At 41.3% G+C, this 25631-nt stretch overlaps 1 protein-coding gene across 1 annotated transcript in view; it reads right to left on the bottom strand.

Moving 5' to 3' along the window:
• The window catches only part of LOC138491915 (dehydrogenase/reductase SDR family member 4-like), a 295693-nt gene that overhangs the window by 187286 nt on the left and 82776 nt on the right, over positions 1-25631 (bottom strand). The window contains exon 3 of the mRNA XM_069618778.1: positions 13828-14005. Within this exon, the coding sequence (XP_069474879.1) occupies positions 13828-14005 (178 nt within the window). The remainder of the gene's footprint in view (positions 1-13827; positions 14006-25631) is intronic.

The following is a 25631-nucleotide window of genomic DNA, read 5'->3' as shown; positions in this document are numbered from 1 at the left end:
TCATGGGCAGTTGCACAGTAGTTTTTAAAGCAGATGTCTTTCATTAACAGGAGATATGTACTCTGAGAGTTCGATTGTACATCTGAAGTGTTGAAGTGAGATGACAGGGTTAGGTGTAGGGGTTGTAGACATTAGTGGATGTCTGTGTAACTCTTTGAAAGCAGCCAATAAGGGAGTATTGAAAACATGTAAGTGGAAAGGGTAGAAGGGCTGCCCCTGTGCTATGGAGTCTGCAGACACAGCGTTAGTCCACTGACAGCACTTGCCACATCTGGGTCATTTGAGGATGCATGGTATGGAAAGAGGACTGTGGGGGATTAGCCAATCAGGTTTTCTGGGTGTGGTGTAAAGGAAGAGAGGGTAGTAGGATTTTCTTTGCAGGAGGTCGGCGAGCAGTTATAATGGCTATGGCTATGTGTTTGAGGAGGCAGACAATGTAGATTCTGGGGGACTTTTCAATTCAGTTCAGTCAATGAAGGTGTATACTGATAATCATGGCATCCTTGGAAATATTGGATTGCCAGAAGTGGACATTTCCTGGCATGCAGTTTGTGGCTTAACCTGGGCAAGCTTGCTTTCATTCTGTGAGCGTTTGGCACACTTTAAAAGTCCAGCTATTGTGATTGTCCATTGTGGAGGGGACAGTTTGGGGTTTGTGACTGCTATGTCTTTGCAAGTTGTGCTGAAGGATTTTTTTTAAAAACCTAATGCAACTGTTTCCTGCTACTCTTATTATTTTTTGGTTTTGGGAAATAAATCAGAGACGCACATGGAGATGTCCAACAAAATGTTTCACTCCTCAAACTGAACAATCAAGGCAGATTGTCTATAAAGGTGTAGCTGCCTATTTGTGTACTACAGGAATGTCATCTTTTAAAAATGATAATATAAATTCTCAGGGTGTGAACCTATTTTTGTCCAGATGTAGTTCACTTCAAAGATGTCGGAAATGCAATTTTCCTTTACAATTTTAGGAATTAATTGAAGAGGTATCTGTAAGGGAAAAAAACATAAAAGCAAAAAAAGGAAAAAAGGTGTTTGTTAACAAATTCTCCAAAAAGATTATTTTCAGAGCCACCAGTAAAGATTAATTAATTTACATTGTGTTTACTTTACCTCCCCGCCCCCTTCAATTGGACAATCTCTCTGCAGACACTGCGGTAGTCCGCAGATGGCACTTGCCACATCCAGGTCTTTGAAGGTTGTCAGGCATGGAACGGGGACTGCACATAGTCATGGTGTCCGCGGACACTGGAGGAACAGCCAATCAGGTTTCCTTGGTGTGGTGTGCAGGAACAGAGGGTAGCAGGAGTTTTGTTAGTAGGAGGTGTGAGAGGATTGAACATGGCCATGGAAATGTCTTTCAGCAGGCAGAGTTTTTGGATTTTGGGGGACTCTTACATCCACTGGGTGAAGGTGTATGCTGAGCATTGTGGAATAACCAAAAATCTTGTATTCCCTGAATTGGAAGTGTTCTGGTATGGAGTGCGTGTCATGAAGTGGGTGGACTTGCTACCACTTTAGGCAAATATGGTTCAATAGAAGCATCCGGACATTATTAGCATTCATTGTGGTGTTAGTAGTTTGGAGAATGTGAATAGAATCTCATTGCAGTTTGCAATGATGGAGACATTGGGAAAGTTGCAGGAAATGTTCCCTAATTCAAAAATAATTTTTTCAAAAATTGCACAGAGACAGATATGGATAGGTTCCAGTTCATTTGGTCTGCAAATGGAGAAAGCGAGGCACAACATCAATAAAGCTGTGTGTGCTTTTCTTTGTGATGTTGTCATAACATCTTTCCATAATGAGAACATATTTTGAGAAGGCCAAGATTTTCCGACAAGATGAGTCCATCTAACTGATGTGGGTAATCAGGTTTTTGTGGAAAACATTCAAAATGCTTTAAAGCAGTTTCTGTGAAAGTGAGAAGAAATAATGAAAATCAGTGAAATGTTTTCCTAGTTCAGTTTTTAAAACTAAAAATTTAAAAATATATAAAAGCATAACGCCCCAAAAAAGGGTTCTTTTAAGAGACACCTTTTTTGTCTGCAAAATAATTGCAATGCTTTCAATCATCCCACATCTTGAATTTTAGATGTCCGCAGACTACTGCACTGTCAGTGGACTTTGCAGTCTGCACAGGGTCATGTGAATTTTTTCTCACGTCTATTTTTTAACTGTGAGACAATTGTTTTATTTTTTTGTCTTTTATTTCAGGAGAGGGAAGGGGCACCAAACACGGGGATAGAGGGGCAGGTGGAGAGACGAAGATGTTGGGTGGGCCTTAATCGGGAAGGTAGCAGTCTTTCCCATACTCCTTGACCGCAGCCTCAAAAGCACTGTGAAACTGCTACCCCTACAGATTGGTGCTTCACAGTACATGCATAGCACTGTGTCTCTCAAAAGGTAAGGGTCAGCAGCATTCTGTATGTCATGTGAAGCCACTGATGGGGTCCTCTGCCCAAAAGGAGTAATCTTTGTGGTGACAGGAGCAGATGTAGAGGATGGAGTGAAGGAAGTCTTCCTGCTCTTACCTGAGAAAGGAAACACCTTTCTTAGAGAATTCTCGAGGGCCGATTTGGTGTGGTGCCTCATGGAAGTAGTTCTGTAAGAATACAAGCCAGGTTTCCTGCAACTGAGCACAACTTTGCACTCAGTGCATCGAACCTTGCTTGCATGAGCCTTTGGGACATTTCCAACAGTGGTGAAAAATGGACACACCCAGGGCTCACTCTGAGTACTCATGACAGGGACTCCCTGCACTTTATCCTCTACTTCTTCTTGACCCTCCTCTGTATCAACGTGCCTGTTCCACTCTCCAGGCTCTCCAGGTGGTTGAGGTGGCGGTGGTGGTGGTAGGTGTGGCTGGGAAGGAGGGATGGCCAGAGAAGATGCCATTTTCAGCAAGATTGTAGATCTCCTTAATAGCTTTCCAAAGCAGGTTCTGTCTCCTGGATAGCCAGATTGAGAACGAGGAAAAGTAATTGGTGGTTCCCTTTAGAGGAACCATCCATGGACAGTCATATTGTCTGCGGACTACCGAGTCGCAAAAAGGGTTTGAAAAGTTGTAAAAAGTTGCCAGATCAACGTAGAATGGGTCTGGGAGCTGTGCAAGGGTAAAGTGTCTGCTTGAAACACCCTAGATTGGATGGAAAATCATTCACAAACATCACTGTCATGCCGCATGTGTGCGGTCACATGATGACATCCCCAGACATCTGCGGCCACGACAGGCTCCCCGGACATCTTGCAGGTGGGAATCACAAGGTGCATTTGCTGGGTATCTGTAGGACATGCACTGTGTCAGAGGACTAATTAAAAAGTGCATAACACAAAAAAAGACATGTCTGGACATTGCGCCTGCCCGGGAGCAACTCCATTTAGAGTTTGGAGACCCCAGACAGTCGCATAGTCTACAGACTCACAATGGGGGTAGAAAAGAGAGGGTAATACCTCACAACAATAAACAAAACATTTTTAATATAAAAAATATATTTATTTAAGAAAGGGATGGGGTATCTAATGGAAAACATAAATGGGAGGATTAGGAATTTGGGAGGAAGAGAGTGAGGTTTCCTCAAATCATCTTTGATTAAAATGTTCATAATGTGATGGGGATGATTGCTAGGGACAAGGAGGACAGGGGCAAAAAGGACAGTGATAGGGAACATTTTTAATCAGATTGGTGTTTTTACGTATTGAAGAAGTTCATTAAAATCATTACTTAGTTTACATAATTTTGTTAACACGTTCATGATTTTAGTATTTACACTTGAGGATGCGACTTTTCTTTCTGATTCTGGGGACTGCAAATGATCAAACTGGGGCATACTTTTGTAATGAAAACTATGTACTGTAATAGGAAAAGACATAATTATTTCAGTAAGGTGTATAAAATGTAAATTATTTTTTGACAGTAAAATATCTATTGTATACCATTGGAGATGTTGTTGTCGCTCATTTCTTCTTTTGGGAAGTTCTCCTCCAACCATTTAAGTGTGCTTGCCATTTCTTTGAGAATAAAAAGTGCTTCTGGCTTAACACATGTTCATATAATTAAAGCTAATAACAGAGAAATAAATACAATGCACTGACTGTTTAGTAAGAATGTGTTGTTCAATAAGCACCTAGTGTTTCTCAATGTACATGCAGAGCTGTAGTGAGGAGATTATATGAAGTGTACAGTTGTGGTTTGTGATTGTTGCAAAATAAAACAAAATAGTATTTTTTAAAGTTATTGATTTTACAAAAAAGTATATTTGCATGTTATAAACATTAGTTGTGATTTTAGGTACATCTGTTTGTTGGTTGTTGGGTACATCTTTTTTGTGTCTCCCCTATGATTCTGAGCATTGTAAGTGCTGCCAAATGTCCGCGGATAACTGCGCTGTATTCGGACTCCATATCGGCCACATTTGGGGTGAGTATAATATAAGGAACTTGTAGCAGACTGAGGGTGCACTAGTAAAAACCTATGAAATTCTTTAAAAAATCTTTGTTAAAGGGATGTTGTGGTTAAGGTGCACTAACAAAAACCTATGAAATTCTGTGAAAAAATGCTAAGCAACCATAACTCGCTCCACCTCCGTGCACTGCTAAGACTAACACCCAGGACATCAAAGATGACTTTACAAATGACATTGATGACATCACTGATGACATCACATATTAAATTAATTTTGATAATACTTTTGTAAAAGGGGTTGTGCTTATAATGTTAGTAACAAGATGTCATGTGTGATCGGGAGAGCTATCAGGACCTACTTAATGTATTAAAGAATGTATTCACTTAAACAAAACATGATATTGGAGTGTTGTTGTTAATACAGGAACCTTATTATACATACACATCAGCAATTGCTGCAACATGCACTAGAGAAGTACAATAAGTTTAATCTGGTAATTTCGGATAGCAAAATAATTAATGGCGCCCTATGAAAGCTTTGAGTAATGATGAACATGGAATAAATAGCTAATAATTAATAATTCAAGACATACTACATACTTGTGTTACTACAAACAATACCTATAAAAACCCACAATGCATACAAATCTGAGGCACATACAGGGAATCTTCAGAAAGAAGGAAAGAAACAACACCACCAAAATATTACGGGGACATTAGACTGTATAATGAAGTAAACACATGAATTGTTGTTTGAGCCTTGGTTATTTTCCCATGTATATGCACCATGAACTGAGGCCAAATGCTAAGGAAAGTGCATTACAACATACAACAAGATTAATGTCTACATCTGTAACAACTTTTCATGTTTAAAATTGGCTCTATCATTGAACAAAACCATGTGGCCTAAATATGTCAGTGAACCAAAAGATGTGGCACTGATATGTGATGTCATTGGTGTGGTCATCAATGACATTTGTGATGTCATCTTTGATGTCCTAGGTGCTAGTCTTAGCAGTGCACGGAGGTGTCACGAGTTATGGTTGCTTAGCGTACCATGACTGGCGAATTTCAAGTGTTATCCGGTTTAACTTGTAACCGTAACATCTCTTTAACGTTTTTTCACTGAATTTCATAGGTTTTTGTTAGTGCAACTTAACCATAACTTCCCTTTAACAAAGATTTTTTCAGTGAATATATATATATATAAATATATATTCAGTGAAAAAACTTTGTTAACGTGACATTATGGTTAAGTTCCCTTTAACAAAGTTTTTTCAGTGAATATATATATAAATATATGAAAATATATATAAATATATATTCAGTGAAAAATATATTCAAAATACTGTTAAAGTTACATCATGGTTAAGTTGCACTAATAAAAATGTAAAAAATTCAGTGGAAAAAGTCTGTTAAAAAAGGATGTTATTGTTACAAGTAAAACTGAAAAAAACCCCAAATTTGCCAGTTATGGTAAGGTAAGCAACCATAATTCGCGTCACCACTATGCACTGCTAAGACTAACATCTAGATAACATCCCTCTATCTGCCCTCACATTCACACACTGATTCACAATGCACACAAATATATTCCACAATGTTCACACCCATAATGTCCTTTCTTCTCCAACAGACAGAACAGAATACCTACTAAAAAGCACCTCTGTAGAAAACCAAGAAAAAATACAGCAGATAAAAAGTAAAAGCATGCAAACTGATGAAAAATGTAGAAAATATGTTGTCTCAGCTTGTGAGGGAAGCCTTGTTAAAAGTAGCAAACCCAGCCTAATTAATCATATGAAGTTACCATTTAACACTCCTCAACATAATGAACTTTACTACATGGCCTTACAGTAACTTTTTAAACAATGGAGAAAATAATAAGAATTATTAGGCAACCATGACTCATTTGAAGCTGAATTCAGTTCAAATGAAAGCAGTATAACAAATATCAATTTTAAGCAATACAAAATATGTTGGACAATGAACGCCAACAAGAGTAAGAAGTTCAAGCACATCTAAATGAAGACACTCCTGAGGGCAGTCAACCTTCTGTTACAGGAAGCCAAAAACCACTCAGAGAGCCACTCATAGTAAATGAAGCAGATTTAGCCACGACTGAAGTATAGAACACCATGTATCAATATGAGAAATCAGAAGAAAACTTGACAGTGATTAGATCACAGCTAAATAATTAGCAATTTAGCATTTTCATAGAAGTGACAAACTAAATTGAACATGGTTTGAAACATGAAAGTAAAACTTGTATGTGGTGAAGCTGGTTCTGGAAAAACATTCTTAATGAAAATCATCAGCACATTCCTACAAAACTTAACAAACAACAACCTTTCAGCTGTTGTAGCAGCCCCCAAAGGTTTAGCTACCTACAACATACGAGGTGTTACTTTACACTGACTACTGCTCCTTCCAGTAGAACACCAAAATAAATTACAGTACTACAAACTATCAGCAGAAGCTGCTACTGAAGTACGCATAATTCTAAAACAAATGAAAATGCTTCTAATAGATGAGGTAAGCATGGTATCCAACCTAATGTTGGATTTAATTGACCTCAGATTACAAGAAGTCCTTAAAACTGACTACGCCAAACTCTTTGGAGGAAAACAGGTTATTGTTTTTTTGAGATTTCCTACAATTAACACCAGTGAAAGGTGAACCTATTTTTAAAATCTTAGGACACAAACAGTGCCACAACACAATTGGCAGCAAAGGAAATGTAAATCTCTGGCAATATTTCCAATTCAGAGAACTAACTCAAAACATGCGTCAGTCTGCAGACCTCACATATGCTAACATTTTGAAAAGCATTAGGACTGGTCTTCTTTCTAAAGATTCACAATCGGTCTTAATTAGTAGACTGATCCATGAGCTATATGGGCATGACACATCTGCTTCGGATGTCATTGAACAATTAGCACAAACAAATTTAAGATGTATGTCCTTGATGCCAACCCTAGCAAGTTGTACACAATTCAATGAGACAATGTTAAAAAAAAGAAATGCAACCAATAGAGGTTATAGCTCCACAGACAAACTTGATGTGCATGGCGTGATACTCCCTATGTGACAACAAGCAACAGTACGACTAAGTAGCTTAGAAAAATGTATCCCCGACATAGCTGGTTTGGAGAAAATGTTAATGTTGTGTTTCAACTGTAGAGGCATTCGGAAACGTAACCGTGAAGTGGAGCAAGGTTTATTCAATGGAGCAATTGGTCCAGTTGTTGGTTTAAAGACATATCCTCATGACAACAACATTCAGTTTGTCAACCTCCACTTTGACACATTTTCAGAAGTTAAAATGATAGTACGCTCAACAGTACAATTCCTTCTTTTCAAAGACATGTATGTCTCTTGCATATGCAGTCAGTATTCACAAATCACAAGGTGTAACCCTTGATAAATCACAAGGTGTAACCCTTGATCAGGCATTGATTGACATTGGCAGCACAGTCTTTAAAAAAGGTATGAGTTATGTAGCACTTTCAGATCTATGTATACTCAAATGACTATTTCTAGTCACTTGTGATGCAAACAAAGTCAAGGCTGACATCCCTTGCATCCTAGAGTACAAGAGACTATGTGCACTCTACACACCCCCATTTCGATATGTGCTCTGTTCCTGAAAAAGGTAAACTTTTCAAAAGAAAATATATGCAAACAGAACATATGAGAGATTGCCCAACAATACCACCAAAGAAACAAAAACAACTGCTACTCCATCAAGTAGTACAACCACAAATCTATCTAGTGCAAACACAAGTACACATCCATTAGGAGAAAAAAAGAGAAATATTTCTTCTAAAAAAGCAAGTGGAAGACCAGCAGATGACACAGACAGAACTCTAAATTGCTATGCAAATGTAGCAATAAATCTTCTGTCCCAATTGCCACCAAATGTTTCAAACATTTACTTGAACAGCTCAGACCAGTAGAAATGCCACAAATAATCATTACAACACTTACAGTGTCTCAGAATTAAGGCACAAATTGGACTACTGTGCAGGAATTGTCAAATTCACCATAAACATACAGGAAGAACCACAAGAATTTCTAAAATACTTACTGCAAGTACTGGAAAGCAAAAACATATCTGTAAATGAAATCTTCCACATTTCATACACATGGAAACATACATGCACTCTTTGCAACAATGTTACACAAAAGCACATCCCTACTGAACGATTTGTGTATGTATCTATACCAAATTGTGATTCCATTACATTTCATCAGCTGGTGCAAAATGGAAATCATGCCATATTATTCACTGTTTGCAATTCAGACAATCGTTTCACCTTACACATAAACTCACATGGCCAATATGTAATAATAATGCTTTTAAGGTACAATGCAGATGGTACCAAAAACAACTGCAAGCTTACTAGCTTTACACGTGGGCAAGTATCCCTTGGCAAAAAAACATTCACAACAGTAGGCATAATCTACCACACTAGAGCCACAACCACAGCAGGTCACTATATTTCATACATTAAAGAGAATGTGGTTGGTTTGAATGGAACAACACTTCCATTACTCTAAAACAAAGATTAGCAGCAAATCTAACAAATGCCTACTTATTATTCCTTGAAGCTAAATTTATTCACTGACCTGTAAAACTTTCAAGAGTTAGTGCACTTTAGACACTCAAACACAATCAACAACTGTGCAAAACACACAGTAATGTTATTTCAACCATAGTACTTAGCATGTACTGATTATGAGGGTCTACAAACTTTAGTCACTGACTTGTAGAACTATCAACAGTTACAACAAGCCACATGGTATCTAACTGCAGCCATACTACTCCAATGCTACTTTTCAATAGCTGGACTACACCACCAGGTATCAAACTGCTTCAAAAAATACCCTTCAGAACTATAAAACTATCAACAGTTAGAATATGCCAACTGGTATCTAACTACATCCATAGTACTGCAATGCTGTGTTTGAAATTGAAAACAGTTTCAATACCCCAACAGATATAAATATATTACGTTTTTGGTAATGCTGTATAGATTTTTTTCTCAATGATCCAATGAATATGCAAACAAAAACAACAACTGTGCACAATACACAGTAATATTGTTTGAAACATAGCACTGATTATGAAGGTCTACAAAGTTTTGTCACTAACCTGTAGAACTATAACCAGTTTGACTGCACCAACTGGTATCTAACTGTATCCATAGTACTGCAATGCTACTTTTAATTAGCAAACAAGTTAAAATACACAATACTCTTCATTTCACTTCATAGCAAATACAGCATTACAAGGCTTATTTTCTATGTCCCTGTGTTTCTAATGGCTGTGGGCACCACCTTTCTTCCCCTTCATCAGTTAATAGGGCAAACATGGGAAAGTTGGTAAGGCCTGTGTGATGAACAGTATTGCTCCCTGCAGAGGTACAAGGGTGAGTAGAGGCAAAAATTCACATTTTACTCTCACACTGCTACAAACGAAGAGCCAGCACATTCATAATTGTAAAACATGCACAGTTAAGAGATCTAAATCGTTTTACTTTTGTGGTAACGTGGGCTGAGTGATGGCTATACTCTTTCAAGTGGTCTAAATGTTATTCAGAAGTGACCCAAATAGCAAAGCATAACAGTAAAAAAAAGGGCAATGTCCAGTCAAGGTTCCATAAAAATACTTATACTTTAATAAAACACACCATCTGCAAAATAACTAAATAGAAGAGAATTATACATAACCCACCCATTTAGAGAAAAAAAAACTGAGAATAATCAAAGATAGCACAATGCAGCAGTCTGGGTAATAAATCAGGGGTGTAAGGCAAGAAAAAACACAACATTCTTTAAAAATGATATTGCATATATGCAATATGGCAGTTCATTTTCAATAGTACCTTCTTGTGGTTCTTGGCAATTTGACAGCATTATACCAGTCTTCAAGCTGTTGTACAAGCAGGCTGAATCAAGTTCAAGGACTGTGCATCATAGTTGATCCATGCACAGCGGGGGAGTAGAGCCAGGTCGAACTAAGGAGCTCAGGAGTTCAAAGCCGGAACTTAAGCGATGCAGGTCGAAATGCATGGTTCAGTTTGGTTCGAAGTTGAACTGGTTTAAGCCAGGCGTAGCTGCTGGTTAGGATGGCTGAGTGACACTCCAGCAGTTTGCGTGAAGGTTCGTATGGGTTTGAACCAATGACCTTGATATGCCAGTATGCATTTTGGTGAGGCGGTGGTTCGAGGTCAAGAAGAAATAAGTGTTTGGTCGCAGCCGGAAAGAAGTTGGCGAGTGACCTCTTAGCAGTTTGAGTCAAGAGCCAGCAAGGAGCAGTTGATTCAATCTGGGCAGGTGGCAGGCTCAGTGAAGTATGAACCTGCATCAAGGTGGTTTAGTCAGTGCGATCATGTCTGGTCGATGAGTTCGAGTGCAGTACCTGTGTGGGTCCAGGTGGCGAGCAGGTGTCTAGCTGGGTCGAGGAAGAAGTTTGCCGTGATTTAAAATGCTGCTGGATTAGTTGCGGATCGTGAGGCCCACCACTGTCTTTTCAACCATTCATGTGATGGCGAGAATGCTGATGACTGGATGCGTTGATTGGTTTGAGCGACTCAAGGCGCCATTCAAAGATTACTGTTCAAAGCGGTTCCCCAGGCCTCTTTGAGTGTCTATGAAGATTGCCAACAAAGCAGCTGACAGTTGAACAGTGGTTTAAAGGTCACAGCTGTGACCAGATCTTCTGGTTCAAGCCGAGGCAACAACATGCTCAACTGGAGCTGTGCACCAGGAAACTTGTTCAGACACATAACAAAGCGTTTATAGATGGTAGAGAGCCAAACACAGCTCCTGGGAGTCCTCTAAATTCAAAGGCATGGAATCTGGCTAGAAAACACAGGATTGCTGTGAGTCCCAATCCAGGGGCTCAAGGATAAGTTTTAATCCGCGTTCTCATTTGCCCAGGCTCCACAAATGCAGCTGTCCTACAACACCATGAGGTCCTCTCTACCATTGTGGCTGGCAGAGAGGCAAGACTTGCCTCTGCAACAGGTCACCCTCAATGGTCCCTGGGGATGGTTAGTGGACAGAGCTCACCTCTGCCCTGGGCAGTCATTCTTCACCTCACTGGTTTTTAGACTTTGGAGAGATCAACTCTCCCAACAGAGGTCCAATGACATTTTATTGAAATGTTGGTGTCCAAAAGATGATATCCCATGGTAGGGCTCCTATCGCTGTTCTTGAAAGCAATAGATATTTGGCCTTCTGACATATACCCAAAGTACTTTGTGCTAAAGGATGTGGAGGGGGCAGGAAGGAGAGGCTGAGGCAGAGAGAAACAAGATTGTGGAAACCACCCTTAACTTTACAGAGCTCTTCCTATCTACACTAACTCCACACTTCCCTTTTCAAAAGGCCTTTTTCTATGAAACACCCTAGTGTGAGGCCAAGACGTTTGTGCTTCATTGTGCCCTTTGATTCCTGTCCAGCTTCTTGTGGTGTGACTTCCCTTACAAATGGAACACAGAAAAGAAATACCCCAGGCTACATTGCTGCCAGCAGGGCAATGTCCAGCGTTTCTGGGGAGAATACACACAATCCTTCCACAACGGAAATGGGCATAGATGGCTGATATATGTGTGATATCAAATTAGATGTAGCTGCAATGAGTATGAGCAGTGCCATGCACCGTGCTCTAACTCAGGCCTGCCTTATTTTTAGAGTTTACCATAAAATCAGCATGGGGTATTATAATCATCATAGTTTTGTACAGGGGTGCATATCTTAAATGCGCTGAAGAGACTTGGCTGTCACTGCAGCTTTCAAAAGTGTACCTTTGACCTCTGAAACTGCTCTGTAGAGCAGGCACTGCAGATCAGGATACTGATGAAGCAGGGCGCAGATACACAATGCTTTTGGCGTGGAGCTTAGGAAAGGGCAATCTGATCAGCAGATTTCCCTTTCAGAGATGGAGTTATGGCCATCATTTTACTAAATGAATAGAAATCAAAAAAGCCACGGCTTCTATATCCTTGGCAAATGACAATCCATCACAACCTATCACAGTACTTTGTCCATCAACTCTCTGAAAATGTGAGAGGCATGGTTGGTATGTATTAGAGACATTTCTACCAGCAGAGTGCAAATGAAGGTTTTCCTATGTTTTCCAGCAACCAATGGATTAACATTCCTAGGAAATCCAATAGAGCCTGTAGATAAATATCTATTGTTAGATTTGTAACAATTTTTGTGCCGTGTGCTTGTACATTTCAGTCAATTTAGAGGTCCAGCATCTTCACGCAGTTTGATTGGTAGAAATGTTAGGCTTTTCATCCAATCAAGGAGCACACAAATGTTGATCCTCTTAATTATCCAACATTGTTACACACCAGGCACAAATATCATGAAAAACAAAACATTTGACACACTCACAGACACATTCTACACTGTTGGTGTAATGGTGGAGTGGGAATATTTTTTCACCCAGAACATTATGCCTCCCCACAGATTGTACATACCTGATGGCACAGACTGTTGTTCTTTTTCATGGAGGATGCAATTTTGATGTGTAAGGCTTTGAAAAATACCACATTGATCTGGAGCCCAAACGTTCTTAATCAAAATACGTGAACAGTTAACATATTCTTTCCCCAAGATCAAATGCTACATCAAAGATGCTCTCCTTAAATTTTTCATTTAGCCTAGTCATGTAAGGGGTTCAACCAACATAAAGTGATTTCATCATCAATAAATATGTTCTTTGGCCATAATATGTAGAACGTACTGTCATGCATTTCTGGGCAGGGCACAATCGACCTTGGGAAGCTGAGTGAGTCTGGAGAAGGTCAACATTAGTCTAAATTCACAGATGTCTAATCAAAATGTATTTTGGTAGTTTGGTCCCCTTTTGTCTTTTACTCCATGTTTATTTGGAGACACAATCAGCCAAAACAGTATGCCACAGTGGTTAGTTCAGTATGTTTACACAATATACATTTTTAGTGCAGACTTCTGCAGCATTGTGTGGCTTTATTTTATGGTACACATAACTGTTGCACTTTGCATTAGTGTAAGTAATCTCCCTAAAATTGTAGCTAGTCACTGATCATTTTTCCTCCCCAGCCAACATATTAATTGTAAACTGATTTCGGAAAGATGACAACTGATGCCATTGCACAAACTGGTCTATTCCTTCCCTCAGGGTTTAGTTTGTCACATCCTGGTATGAAATAAAATCATAATCATAACATCAAACGAATCAACTGTGAGGTCATTCCACACTACTAGAAATGCACAAATATATATATATATATATATATATATATATATATATATATATATATATATCATTTGGGCAACCACCACATTATCAACTATTTACACATTTCAAGTTGCTATGTCCATTCCCATACAAATATTGTAGAGATTCCTCTCACCATGTCCAATAGTCTTTGCTGGTCTTCCTTCTTCCCAGCATCACAAGCAATTCCAGACACAGTCAGGTTCTCGGATTTAAGTTGATCCACAGCCTTGTTCACATTCTTTTGATTCCGGCTACTCAGAACCACATGTGCCCCTTCCTGTGCCAAACGCCTGGCTACAGCGAACCCAATCCTAAAATTGAAGAGAAGGCAGACTAACTGTCAAATCAAGGTCAGCTGTTCTACGTGTATGCAGTTGTGAGCCAATCTGTCTCTATGGCATTATTTAAAACCAAGTTAAAGGTATTCTATTCTTGTCCAACCAGACACAAAGATTCAAGTAACACAATTGCAAGAGGCATGCACACTCTGCTTTGATTCACCATGGATGAAGCAATAACACCTGAAGTGTCCTTAACATGAAAGAGAATGTGCATTCTTATTCACCAACCAACTGCAAGAAATCATATGTAACCTGGTAATAGTGTTGAACGTTTACAGCTATCTATGCCAAAACAGGTGTGAGCAATGACGAACATACCCATTATTATGAGGTAATTCTGTTTCATGAATAACCGCAAGGTAAGATAAAAAGATGGCACTCCTATGCTCATCAAGGCTGCCTCTATCAACTCAATAATCTGATGGTCAAAGGTTCTATGAATAAGGGGCCCAGATTGGCTTGTGGCAGCTGTGCCTTTCGGCTGATGTACAAGATGACATGAGGTCTTTCGGTTCAGATGGGGTCCCTTAGAGAGACAATCTCTTGGCCTGTTATTCATAGAACATCTGACCATCAGATTATCGAGTTGATACAGGCAACTAGCAATCCATCTAGCCCACCAAATCATGGGGACTTTTCAAATATCATAGCCTTGAGAAAGACCCAAATGGGTTGAAACATGTATTGGCTGACTTACTTAAACTGCTAATTAAAACATTTTGTGACACATTTTGTAAACCACGATTCATTTTTTGTACTCATCAGTGCAAGATATTCAGGGTTCAATCCTTACTAGACAATACATGAGGTGTGGGGAAAGCCTCCGCCTCCCGTGATCTTGCTGCAGCTCCAACTCAACCAAACCTTGATACAATATATAACATGTTATTGATCACTCAATGCTGCATGACTTGATTCAGCCTCTACTTCCCAATTCCCTGCTTACTAGTTCTTTGAAGTTTGATTATGATTTGATATGGCATTTTTAACGCGGCTATACACAAGTGTTTCAGGGTGTGACGAGGCAAGGAAGGGGGAACAGAAGGGGGACAGAGACAACAATCCTTCTAGGCCAAGTGACATTGAGATCGCACCAGTGCAGGGAAGGGGGAGGGGAAAAGTGCCAAGGGACGGAGCAGTGCTGTACATGGGATTAAAACAATAACAAGAAGTGTGGCCATCAGGTGGCAGGTACAAGGGTAAGTGCAGACAGCAGGTATCCAAAAGTGCAGGTGGGGGACTGTAGGGTTAAGATACAGACTCAAGTGCAAGGATTGCCGGGAGACAGTTCAGGTGTTCAACTAGGTGGGCAGTGACCTGGGCCTGAAATTAGAGGGTAGCCAGGTGACAGTGCATCATCAGACAGAAAATCAACAGGGGAGAGGAGGAGAGAAGGCAGAAGCAAAGAGGAAGGTCTTGAGGTGCTTCGTAACCGGAGATAATTCTCCTCAAGTTTCAGAGAGACAGGGAGGCTGTTCCAGAGGGAGCCCCCAGCCGAAAAAAGAGATCTATCACGAGCTTGTTGCTTTGAGAAGCGACTGACCCTGAAGGAGTTGGAGGTGGAGGGGCGACAAGCTCAAGTAGGAAGGTATTTATGAAGAGAGTTGGAGGTATTTGGGACCCAGGCCCCAGAAGTCCTTGTGGACAATGCAGAGGGTCTTGAACTTAATCCTTGCAGCCACTGGGAGCCAATGCAGAGATTTCAGTGCTGGAGAGAAACGATCCCTGGGCTTGAGGCCAAGGACAAGTCTTGCAGTCCTGTTTTGGATGAGTTGCAGAGGCTGAAGAGTAGAAGCATGCATATTTAGAAAGAGGCTGCTGCAGTAGCCCAGCCTAGAGAGAACCAGAGCTCTAGAGAAAGTGAACTTGTGAGGGAAGGAGAGGAAAGTAAGAATAACCCTAAAGTATTATGTCTTTTGCAACATCTCTTCCATGTTTCACTTCAATGGATCAAATCTCTTTTTCTTCTCAGTAATAACAAAGATATTATCTCCGGAAAGGTGAATAGTGGTCCTTTGGGCCTGAAATTTCTCCCTCCACTCCTGGCTTAATTTCTTTGCAGAACATTGGGCTCCACTCTACAAGGTACATAAGTATTTTATGCCCTTAATTACAATGTTCCTTTATTATGGGCGATTCCCAACACATTGGTGTAGAGGAGCAGCTGTGTGCCTCTGCAACAGATCCCGCCCCCTACCTCCCCTGTATTGGAGACATGAAATTGTGCCATGCCTAACAACAGCCATAAAACCAATACCGCAGCAAGTGTTTGATAGAAGATACCCATGGAGAGAACCATATCGAAAGTACCCTTGACGTGATGATAACCTGCAGGAGGAAAAACCTGAAGGTTTGTGAAAAGAAGCTAACCAATTAATTAATGATGTCATAAGAAGTGTGCATGACGTCTCGAGATACTGGCTAAAGATGATATATAAATCCTGAAGAAAGTAATGCCGATGTAAAGAATCGAGTGAGCTTCCCAATATAGAAAAGGAAGATTACACATGCACAAAGTGCTGCAGAAAAGCAATAGTTCAATACATGTCCCTATCCATAAAGAACACAGCATGATAACCTGTTCAGTGGTTTTTACCCACTTTGAGGGGCCACAGCCATCGCTTTTTGCTCACTGTATTTTCACAAAGGAGGAATAACCATTTGCATATCAATCTTTGTCCCGTCCACAAGAGAAGTCGAGCACCAAAATGCCAGGCAAACCTCCTTTGAACAAGAGTACAAAAGCAACCTCATACACGTGTTTCAGCCTTATTAGGCCTCATCAAGGAGGTGGAGCTGTGCCTCTCTAAGCAGAGTGACCAGGGGTCCACGTCTGGGTTCCCCCAGGTGACTTAGGGTGACGAACCCCAAGTTCCTTTCAAAAATACAAAAAAGGTTGCAGGCGTCCCTCTCCAGAAATAACACAGCAAGATGACCTGTTCAGTGGTATTTATCCACTTTGAGAGGCTGCAGCCATCACTTTCTGCTCACTGTACTTTTCACAAAGGAGGAATATCCATTTGCATATCAGTCTTTGTCCCACACCCAAGGGCAGTCCAGCACCAATATGCCAGGCAATCCTCCTTTGAACAAGATTACCAACAGCAACCCCATACATGTGTTTCAGTCTTGTTGGGTCTCATGAGTGAGGGTGAGCTATGCCTCCCTAAGCACAGTGAGCAAGGGATCCATGTCTGGGTTCCCACAGGTAACTTAGGGTGACCAACCCCAAGTTCCTTTAAAAAATACAAGGAAGGTAGCAGGCGCCCCTCTCCAGATAGAACACGGCATGATAACCTGTTTAGTGGTTTTTAGCCACTTTGAGAGTCTGCAGCTTTTTTGCTTTTTGCTCACTGTACTTTTCACAAAGGAGGAATATCCATGTGCATTTCTGTCTTTGTCCCACCCACAAGGGCAGTCCAGACCCGAAATGCCAGGCAAACCTCCTTTGAACAAGAGTGCCAACAGCAACCCCATACATGTTTTTCAGCCTTGTTGGGCCTCATCAGTGAGGTGGAGCTGTGCCTCTTTAAGCACAGTGAGCAAAGGGTCCACATCTGGGTTCCCCCAGATAACTTAGGCTGACCAACCCCAAGTTCCCTGCAAAAATACAAAAAAGGTTACATGCACCCCTCTCTAGGAAGAACACGGCATGATAGCCTGTTCAGTGGTTTTCACCCACTTTGAGAGTCCGCACCCATCACTTTTTGTTCAAAGTACTTTTCACAAAGTAGGAATATCCATTTGAATATCAGTCTTTGCCCTGCCCACAAAGGCAGTCCAGCACCGAAATGCCAGGCAAACCTCCTTTGAACAAGAGTACCACAGCAACTCCATACATGTGTTTCAGCCTTGTTGCCCCTCATCAATGAGGTGGAGCTGTTCCTCTCTAGGCACAGTGATCAAGGGGTCCACGTCTGGTTTCTGTGGGGTACATTAACCAGCCCAACAGGAAGTTACAAATGTTTATTTATTTATTTATTTGTTTAAATTTGTATAGCACGCAAGCAGCCCGGCGGCATTGAGGCGCTGTTACTTGTAAGAGCTTAGTTACAGAGGTACAGGCATGGTAGCAGTCGTTAGCATCTTAAAAATCAATACATAAATCAATACAGAAATAGTTCCATCATTACAAACTTATGCAATTTGTATTACAACTTATGCAGTGGGTCAAATGTTTAGAATTCAAGCAGTTACGAGGGACCTAATGAGAATAGGATGGTTTTCATTGCTTTACGGAAAGCGATGAGGGAGGCCTCACCTCGAATTGTGGGAGGTAGGGCATTCCAGTGTGTGGGTGCGAGATATGGGAAGCTGGATCCGCCCGCTCTGGCTCTTTTTACTAGTGGCACCCAGAGCATGTTGGTATAGGGTGATCTGGTTGGTCTTGTAGAAGAGACGGGGTGGATCCTTTGTGAGAGGTAGTCAGGAGTAGTGAGGTGAATGCACTTGTGGGTCAATGTCAGAGCATTGAAGACGATTCTTTCCTTTATTGGGAGCCAGTGGGCTGGTTTTCTGGGCGCCGAGATGTGTTCCCTTTTAGCAATGCCTTGGGCTGCACAGAGAGCACTATTCTGGATAACCTGTAGCCTTTCCAAGTTTTTGTTGGAGGTTCCTAGGAAGAGAACATTACAGTAATGTAGCCTGGATCCGGTGATGGCTCTGGCTATGTTTGTGCAGTTTTCTTTGGAGAGAAAGGGCCTGACTGCGTTGATAATTTTAGCATGATATGCGGCTGAAGAGGCAATTGCGTTGACTTGTCTGTCCATGGATAGGTTTGAATCCAAGTAGACTCCCAGAGTTTTTACTGAGTCTGAGACAGGTATTTTGATGATGTTGATGGTGAAGTGACTGAATTGGGAGTCTAGATTTTTTAGAGTTTCGGGGGAACCTACTAGGAGGAGTTCAGTCTTGTCAGAGTTGAGGCATAGTCCATTGTCTGCCATCCAGGCTTGGATGGTGTTGTAAAGGTTGTTAAGGGTCAAGGAGTCAGTGTCATAGTTGCCAGTGAGGGTGAGGAGGATCTGGGTATTGTCAGCATAGTTGGTGTAGTAAATGCCCATAGCGTCGAGGATGAGGAAGAGAGGTCGTGTGAAGATGTTGTAGAGGGTGGGGGAGAGGCAGGAGCCTTGGGGCACCCCACAGAGTATCAACGTGGGTGAGGCGGAGGCTAACTCAGAGAATACTTGCATGGTTCTGTATTGTAGGAAGGAGGTGATCCATGCTGTGGCATCAGGGGAGAACTTGGCTGTGGAGGAGAGGTGATGGCATAGGACGTCATTATCTACGAGATCGAACGCCGCGGATAGGTCAAGAAGTAGGAGAAGTGCTGGTTTGCCCATGTCTCTGGCATCGTCCATCTGGTTTTTCAGGTCAAGTAGGGCGGGTTCAGTCCCGTGTCTGGGGCGGAAACCAGATTGGCGGAGTCCGAGGAGTTTGTTCTCTTCAATGAAGTGTTGAACCTGCAGGTAGGCTGCTTTGTCCAGTATTTTGAGGAGGAATGGGACGGTGGTGATGGGTCTATAGTTGTTAGGGGAGGTGGGATCGAGGGTTGGTTTTTTAAGAGGGGGCGGACCCATGCTTCCTTGAAGGAGGCAGGGACTTTCCCTGTGGCAAAGGACGCATTGACAAAGGCTGTCAGGAAGGGAGCTAGCGCTTCTGTGCAGTCCTTGATGATATTGGCTGGGCCGGCATCACCATTACAGTTGGAGGGTTTGATGTTCCTCATTATATTGATGATGTCTTTTTCCTGTATGGGTTTGAAGGCGAGGGGTTGGGGGGGGTCAGAGACTGGTGCTGAGACAGGGATATGTGTATTAGGCAGGGCTTGCTTAGCAGCTAGAATTTTGTTTAGGAGGAGGCTCAATTTGGTTTGCATGGCCGTTTGAATTTCATTGCACCATGCTTTGTCTTTGGTGAAATTCTGGGGGGCGGGAGTTGGTGACTCTAGCTCCCTGAAAATGGCGAAGATTTCTTTAGTGCTCGATTGGGCTTCTGAGATTCTGGATTCAAAGGATTTGGCCTTAGCTTGGGTGATTGCCTTTTTGTAATTGGTGGAGTGAGTTTTGAATATCAACTTATCTTTGTCAGAGTGGGACGTTTGCCACTGTGTAATTACAGCCTTTTTTTCGTTGTGGAGTGTGAGGAGGTCCGGGGTGAACCAGGAATTGGAGTGGGTGGTGGGTTTAGATTCACAGGGTTTAAGTGAGGCAATGGAGTTGATAGCTGCTTTGATAGCAACATCATAAGTTGATGCGGGGGTTTCTGGGTCTGTGGAGAAATGTGGTCTGAAGTCTGGGCCTTGGAGGAAGGGAAGTAGCCTATCCTTAGTGAGCGGACGGGAGCTTCTTGCGAGCCATGGTGGCAGGGGTTAGGGTGAAGGAGTGGAGGGGCTAGTGGTGAGGATGCTAAAGGTGATGATATGGTGGTCAGACCATGGGGTGGGAGTGTTTCCAGTGATGTTGAGTGGACAGTTATGCTGTGCGATCCAGTTGAGGGTTCTGCCCTGGGTGTGAGTTGGGCTGAAGATGGTGTTCTGTGTCTGCTGAGCACATATTCCCCTGCATCATAAAACTGCGTTTTAGCAGTTAGCGAAGTAATGGCTGCGCTGTCTCAGCTGAGCACATATGGGGAGAGATAGAGCATCAACACCCCTAGAATGGCTGCAATTATTTCTACATGTGAATCCAAAAAATAGGAATTCAAAGGCAGCCCGGCGCAGAGTTGCAGTGCTGTGATTTGCAAAACTTCAAACTGAACAAGAAAATGTTCTGTGTTTAAAATGACCTTGCACTGGTGCTATTTCCATCTTTAAATATCACAAAAGTTTGGTTCCAGTAAAACACAGCCATGCACATCTATATTCAGGCTGAACATCATCAAATGAGGGCCATTCCTCCCTGAAAATCATTGTTGTGTCAAGTAAAATCTGTGAAGAGCAGAGAAATTCCCTGTAGGCCGAACGGCCAGTGTTCACTTTTGCAACAAATTAACACATGCAAAGCTCTTCAAAAGGAGACCTCTCTCTCCCTTTGTTTGGTGTCGATTTCAAAGAACCCATTTCTTGAGCATATCCGTGTGTGTAGAAATTGACCATAGCTATGAAAGCTTTCAGAAGGCAAAATGCGAGGAAAACCACATTTTTGTTAAATGACAAAAAAAAAAATAACCTTTGTTATTTTGCCTTGCAGAGAAAAGAAATTACATTATGGAAGCTAAATGGGAAATAATACTGTAAAATGCCCAGAAAGTCAACTGGACATTTGGGGAAGAAAAGCTGCAAAAATATAGGTATATTAACTCTGTGTTTTTTTTGTTTTTCTTCACAAAAAGAACTTCAACAGCCTAACTGAGGCAGGCATTCTGGTAAAACCAGTTTGGCTCAAAGGCCAAATGTCACACGTCCCCGTGATTTCATGCTGCTAGGGAAGGGACCCTGTTCTCTGTGCTGACAGGTGTGAAAATTACAGGGTCCCTCAGACTGCATGGCAGAGATGCTCCCAAGAATGAAAGGGGTTTCAAACCCAAACCCATGTGTTTGCCTCAGAAGTGTGAAATCCCCTGCATTTAAAGTGAAGGACTTCAAAGGAGAAGCCATGGCAACGTTGAACAGAGAAAGACATTTGGCTGTGTGGTTGGAAAGACTGGCCATTTTTGGGAACAAAGCTGGCCCATTAGTTTAAAATACTTTTTATATTAAGACATTTATTTCAGTAATCTGAATAAGCAGTAATGTGAAATTATGATGGTTGTGATGTAATTTTTGCTCAAATAAAATGAGACTATTTGGGTCTTGCTAGCAAGTGGGGTCGCAAATGGCATTAAAGTGCCATTCTGAGGTAAGCGTACATGACACAGATGTAAAATTTAATGGTGATATGCCTGACAATGTTAGGCTTATGTGTGGCCATTTGTAGAATTTTAGGTGAAACATTTTCCATATAAATGTTGAAAGATTGCCAGAAGAACAAAACAGCATCGCACAGACATGGGGTTTGGAATGGAATATTCCTTGTGAAATTTGGGGTCTGCCCATCTGATTTTCAGGAGGATAACAAGTGTAAATATAAGGGTTTTGTTTCATAACTGATTTTGGAAAAAGTAACTTTGGTGGAAGAAAGCACATCACAAAACACCCACATTAAAACTGATGTCACTTCCCTGGGTTCAATCTGCTTACAGGGAGACAGTGTCATCCACAGCCTGACCTACCCCATCTTAGAGGTATGTCCAGGTAATTTCTGCCCACATAGTATACAATCCTGTGATGTCATCCTGCTTATAAAAGGAGGAGGCATAGAGTCAGGACATTCATAAATCCAACAGTCAAAAATCAACATTCACAGATCCAGACATTCAAAATTTGCCTTGCAAGAGTCCAGTCTCCAGACCCAGGCCAGAGGTAGCTGATCCAGATCCAGGCAGGATCTCCTATCCAGGCAGAACCACTATCCAGAACTAATCCCTACAAAAATCCCAATAATTCAGAGAGAAAGGGGGAAAGATTGCTGACTCTTTGGGAGAATCCAGTGACGAGGCCTAGAGGAGAGCCTAGAGGAGAGCCTAGCTGCTACGCAGTGACCAGGTCCTTGTTCCACTGCCCAGAGACACAGTTAGCTGTCCAAGCTACCCAATTCAAGTGAATTTTCTAAGTATCACCCTTCCCCCAGTAACCAAAAAGCTGCATCCATTGCTCTGTTACCTTGCATTCTGTCCAACCCTATAGTACATTCCTCTGTTTATTCTGTTCCTAGAAGAATCTGTGTTAGTCTCCATGTATTTGCACAATTCTTTCCAAATTATTTCAGTCCGTTGTGTAAATCCTTAGTACTATTTTCAATAAATAAATTAATTTCCCATATAGATGAATGTGGCAGGAATAGGTTAAGCTTGAAAATTAACCTCTTTGCGTACTGTGTCTTTCTTTAATAATTTAGCCATTAAAATATAGTTGCAGTAGAACCAATCATTTTTCTAACAAAATCGAGTTTGCCTGTGAAAGTGTTTCCCTTTTAATATCCAATTTTTCTTTTCTATTAAGAATCCCTTACTGTCAAGAGTCACCCTTTCACTTTAGTATCATACCTGTTATGTGCCTTTGTACCTCATCAGTAAAACTAATTTCCAATTTGGACTATTTAGTTCATTTTCTAAGCTGTTTGATTGTTTTAAACCTGTGAAAACTAAGAAATTGCAACTTTGACATGTATGATTCTTGCTGCACTGTTTTTCCTTTGCAAAGTCGATTTTCCCACTTGTATGCATGTTGTTAGTACATTGCCTTGTAGCTTGTAGTTTTCTTGTTTCTTTAGAACAGCCACACCAATTCTTGTCTTATTCATTCAACCACACATGTAAAATAACTATTCAGTGAATTCCGAGTGCCATTTTGCTCATTTTTCAAGTGTTCAATCCGATTGTTGCCTCCCATTCAGGGGTGGTAGGTCGGATTTCTAATCCGATTTTTTGCATCTTACATCTCTCTCCTTGCTACTCCTCTCCACCACATAAAACTTGGTTAACAGGGGTTTGGGGGAGTGTTACAGGGGAAATGCATAACAGTTGTTCCATTTAAAAGTATTACCAAAAAGTGACCTTGCTTTCATTCATTTTGCCTGATGTGCCTGATGTTAGAAAGTTAAATTAAGTGTATCCTATCATGTTGCTGTGTAGTTATCACCACTCTGGTGATTGGTGCCTTATGTTGAATCTGTTTGTTTTGTATTTGAAATTAAAATAAATAATTATTTTATTATTACACACCGGCCTGGTTCATGGTCCATTGCACGTGGGGTGTATGTCAAGGAGGGTGTGAGACGGGTTGGCTGCCTTCTCAAAAATACAATCTGAATACAATAAAGTTAAAAAAGTTTTTATTGTGCACCGCATCCCTGGCCAGTAGAAAGAGTCCTGGTCTGGAGTGTGCCATATCTTTAAATCTGTGACACAGTCGGGGCTCGTGTCGGTATTGAGATAAGTGTTTCCACCCGTGACATCTTAACACAGCAGGCTAACCTAGAAAAAGTAGTGATACTTCCTAGGGTTAGAAAACTGTGTTACACTGTAAAAGCACCTTCCCAAAACATAGACCCTACTTGTCAGGCCTGTGAGTAAAAATAAATTAAAATTAACCCAGAACTAGACAAAACAGAGTACAGGTTTATCCTTATAGAAATAATTTAATAAAGGAAGATCACTCTTCAGAATTACCACAGTGGAGATAAACATGGCTAGGCAGCACCTTCTACACAAACTATTAGTTATAGGGGAATGGCAGAGCAAGATCAGGAGGCCTGGCTAGTAGAAATGATGCAACGGATCGCCACCATGAACATGGATGGGTGACAGGACGGAGGCCTGTTACATCAAGCCTTGAGCAAGTTGTACGTGACTCTGAGTATTAAAGAGGCGCAGATTCAAATGGTCCGACTCACAGCCTACACATATCTCCACATGGGGGTTATGGAGGAAAAATATGAAGGAAATAGAACCCTTGCGCAAAACCAGTCTGAGCGCTTAAACCAAATCCAAACTGAATTAAAACTAGTAGAAGAGAAGTTGCAAAAGAGCCAAGATTCTGAGGTAGAATTTGAAAATGACATCAAACAGTTAAAAAAGGACTTGGCTATACAACAACAAAATAATTCAGAGCAAGAGGCCAAATTAGATGCATTAAAAGTGGAGTGTCAGGAAAAAGTTGAGTCAACTAAAATTAAAACAACAAGTGACAGAGCAGATAACCACTTTATTAAATCTGATCAAAAAGTTGGAAGAGGATAATAATAAATTAATCATTAAAGAACTCCACTTCCAAACAGAATTTGACCAAGAACGCCAGACATTAAGTGCTATCAAACAACAGCGGAATGACCTTGCTGATCAGAGGGGCACCCTGTATCAAGAAAAAGATGCCCTAAGTCAGAAAGTGGGCACCTTAAAAACAGACACCTACAGTAAAGAAAGTTAGACCTCCAGGAACTGAATGATCTAAAAATAGAATATAAAAAATGATTGGGGCACACAAGACGAGTAGAAGGTGCTCTAGAAGAGAACACCCAAGCTAAAAATTCACTAAATCAGGAGATTAATCTCCTGCAACAAAAATTGTCTCAGTGTTCCCAGGCCATACAGGCAGCATAAAAAGACAATGAGGCCCTCTGTGAGGAGAACAGTGGACTACAGAGCCAGGTGGCCACTCAAGAAAAGGTCATAGAGGTAAATCAAGACCTGATAGCAGAGCAAAATGCCCAGGCCTTAGCCTACTGCTAGGAAATAGGAGCTGAGAGGGAGAAACTGGAGCTGTTAGAAAAGGAGTATGCTAGGCTAAATCCAAACCTGAGGGGCCCTGAACAAGTAGAGGGGGAGAGGGCCACCCCTGATCACAGTCTGATGCCTTCTGTACCAAGGGCCTCAAAACCATTTACCATCTTGTATACACCAGGTACTGCTAACTTCATGTCCACCAGTTCACAAGAACCAGGAATCATGATGCACCCAGACTCAAGTAGGCCAGCATGATTGAACAGGCGGGCCACCACACATCAGAGAGTGACGGGTGTCACTGTACAGATTCCAAAATGTCATGGCTGATATATCT

The sequence above is a fragment of the Ambystoma mexicanum genome, chromosome 10 (assembly GCF_040938575.1).
Source record: "Ambystoma mexicanum isolate Mex_15411 chromosome 10, UKY_AmexF1_1, whole genome shotgun sequence".
Taxonomy (NCBI): Eukaryota; Metazoa; Chordata; class Amphibia; order Caudata; family Ambystomatidae; genus Ambystoma; species Ambystoma mexicanum.
Note: the sequence above shows the minus strand (reverse complement) of the source record. Positions and strands in the feature narration are given on the sequence as shown.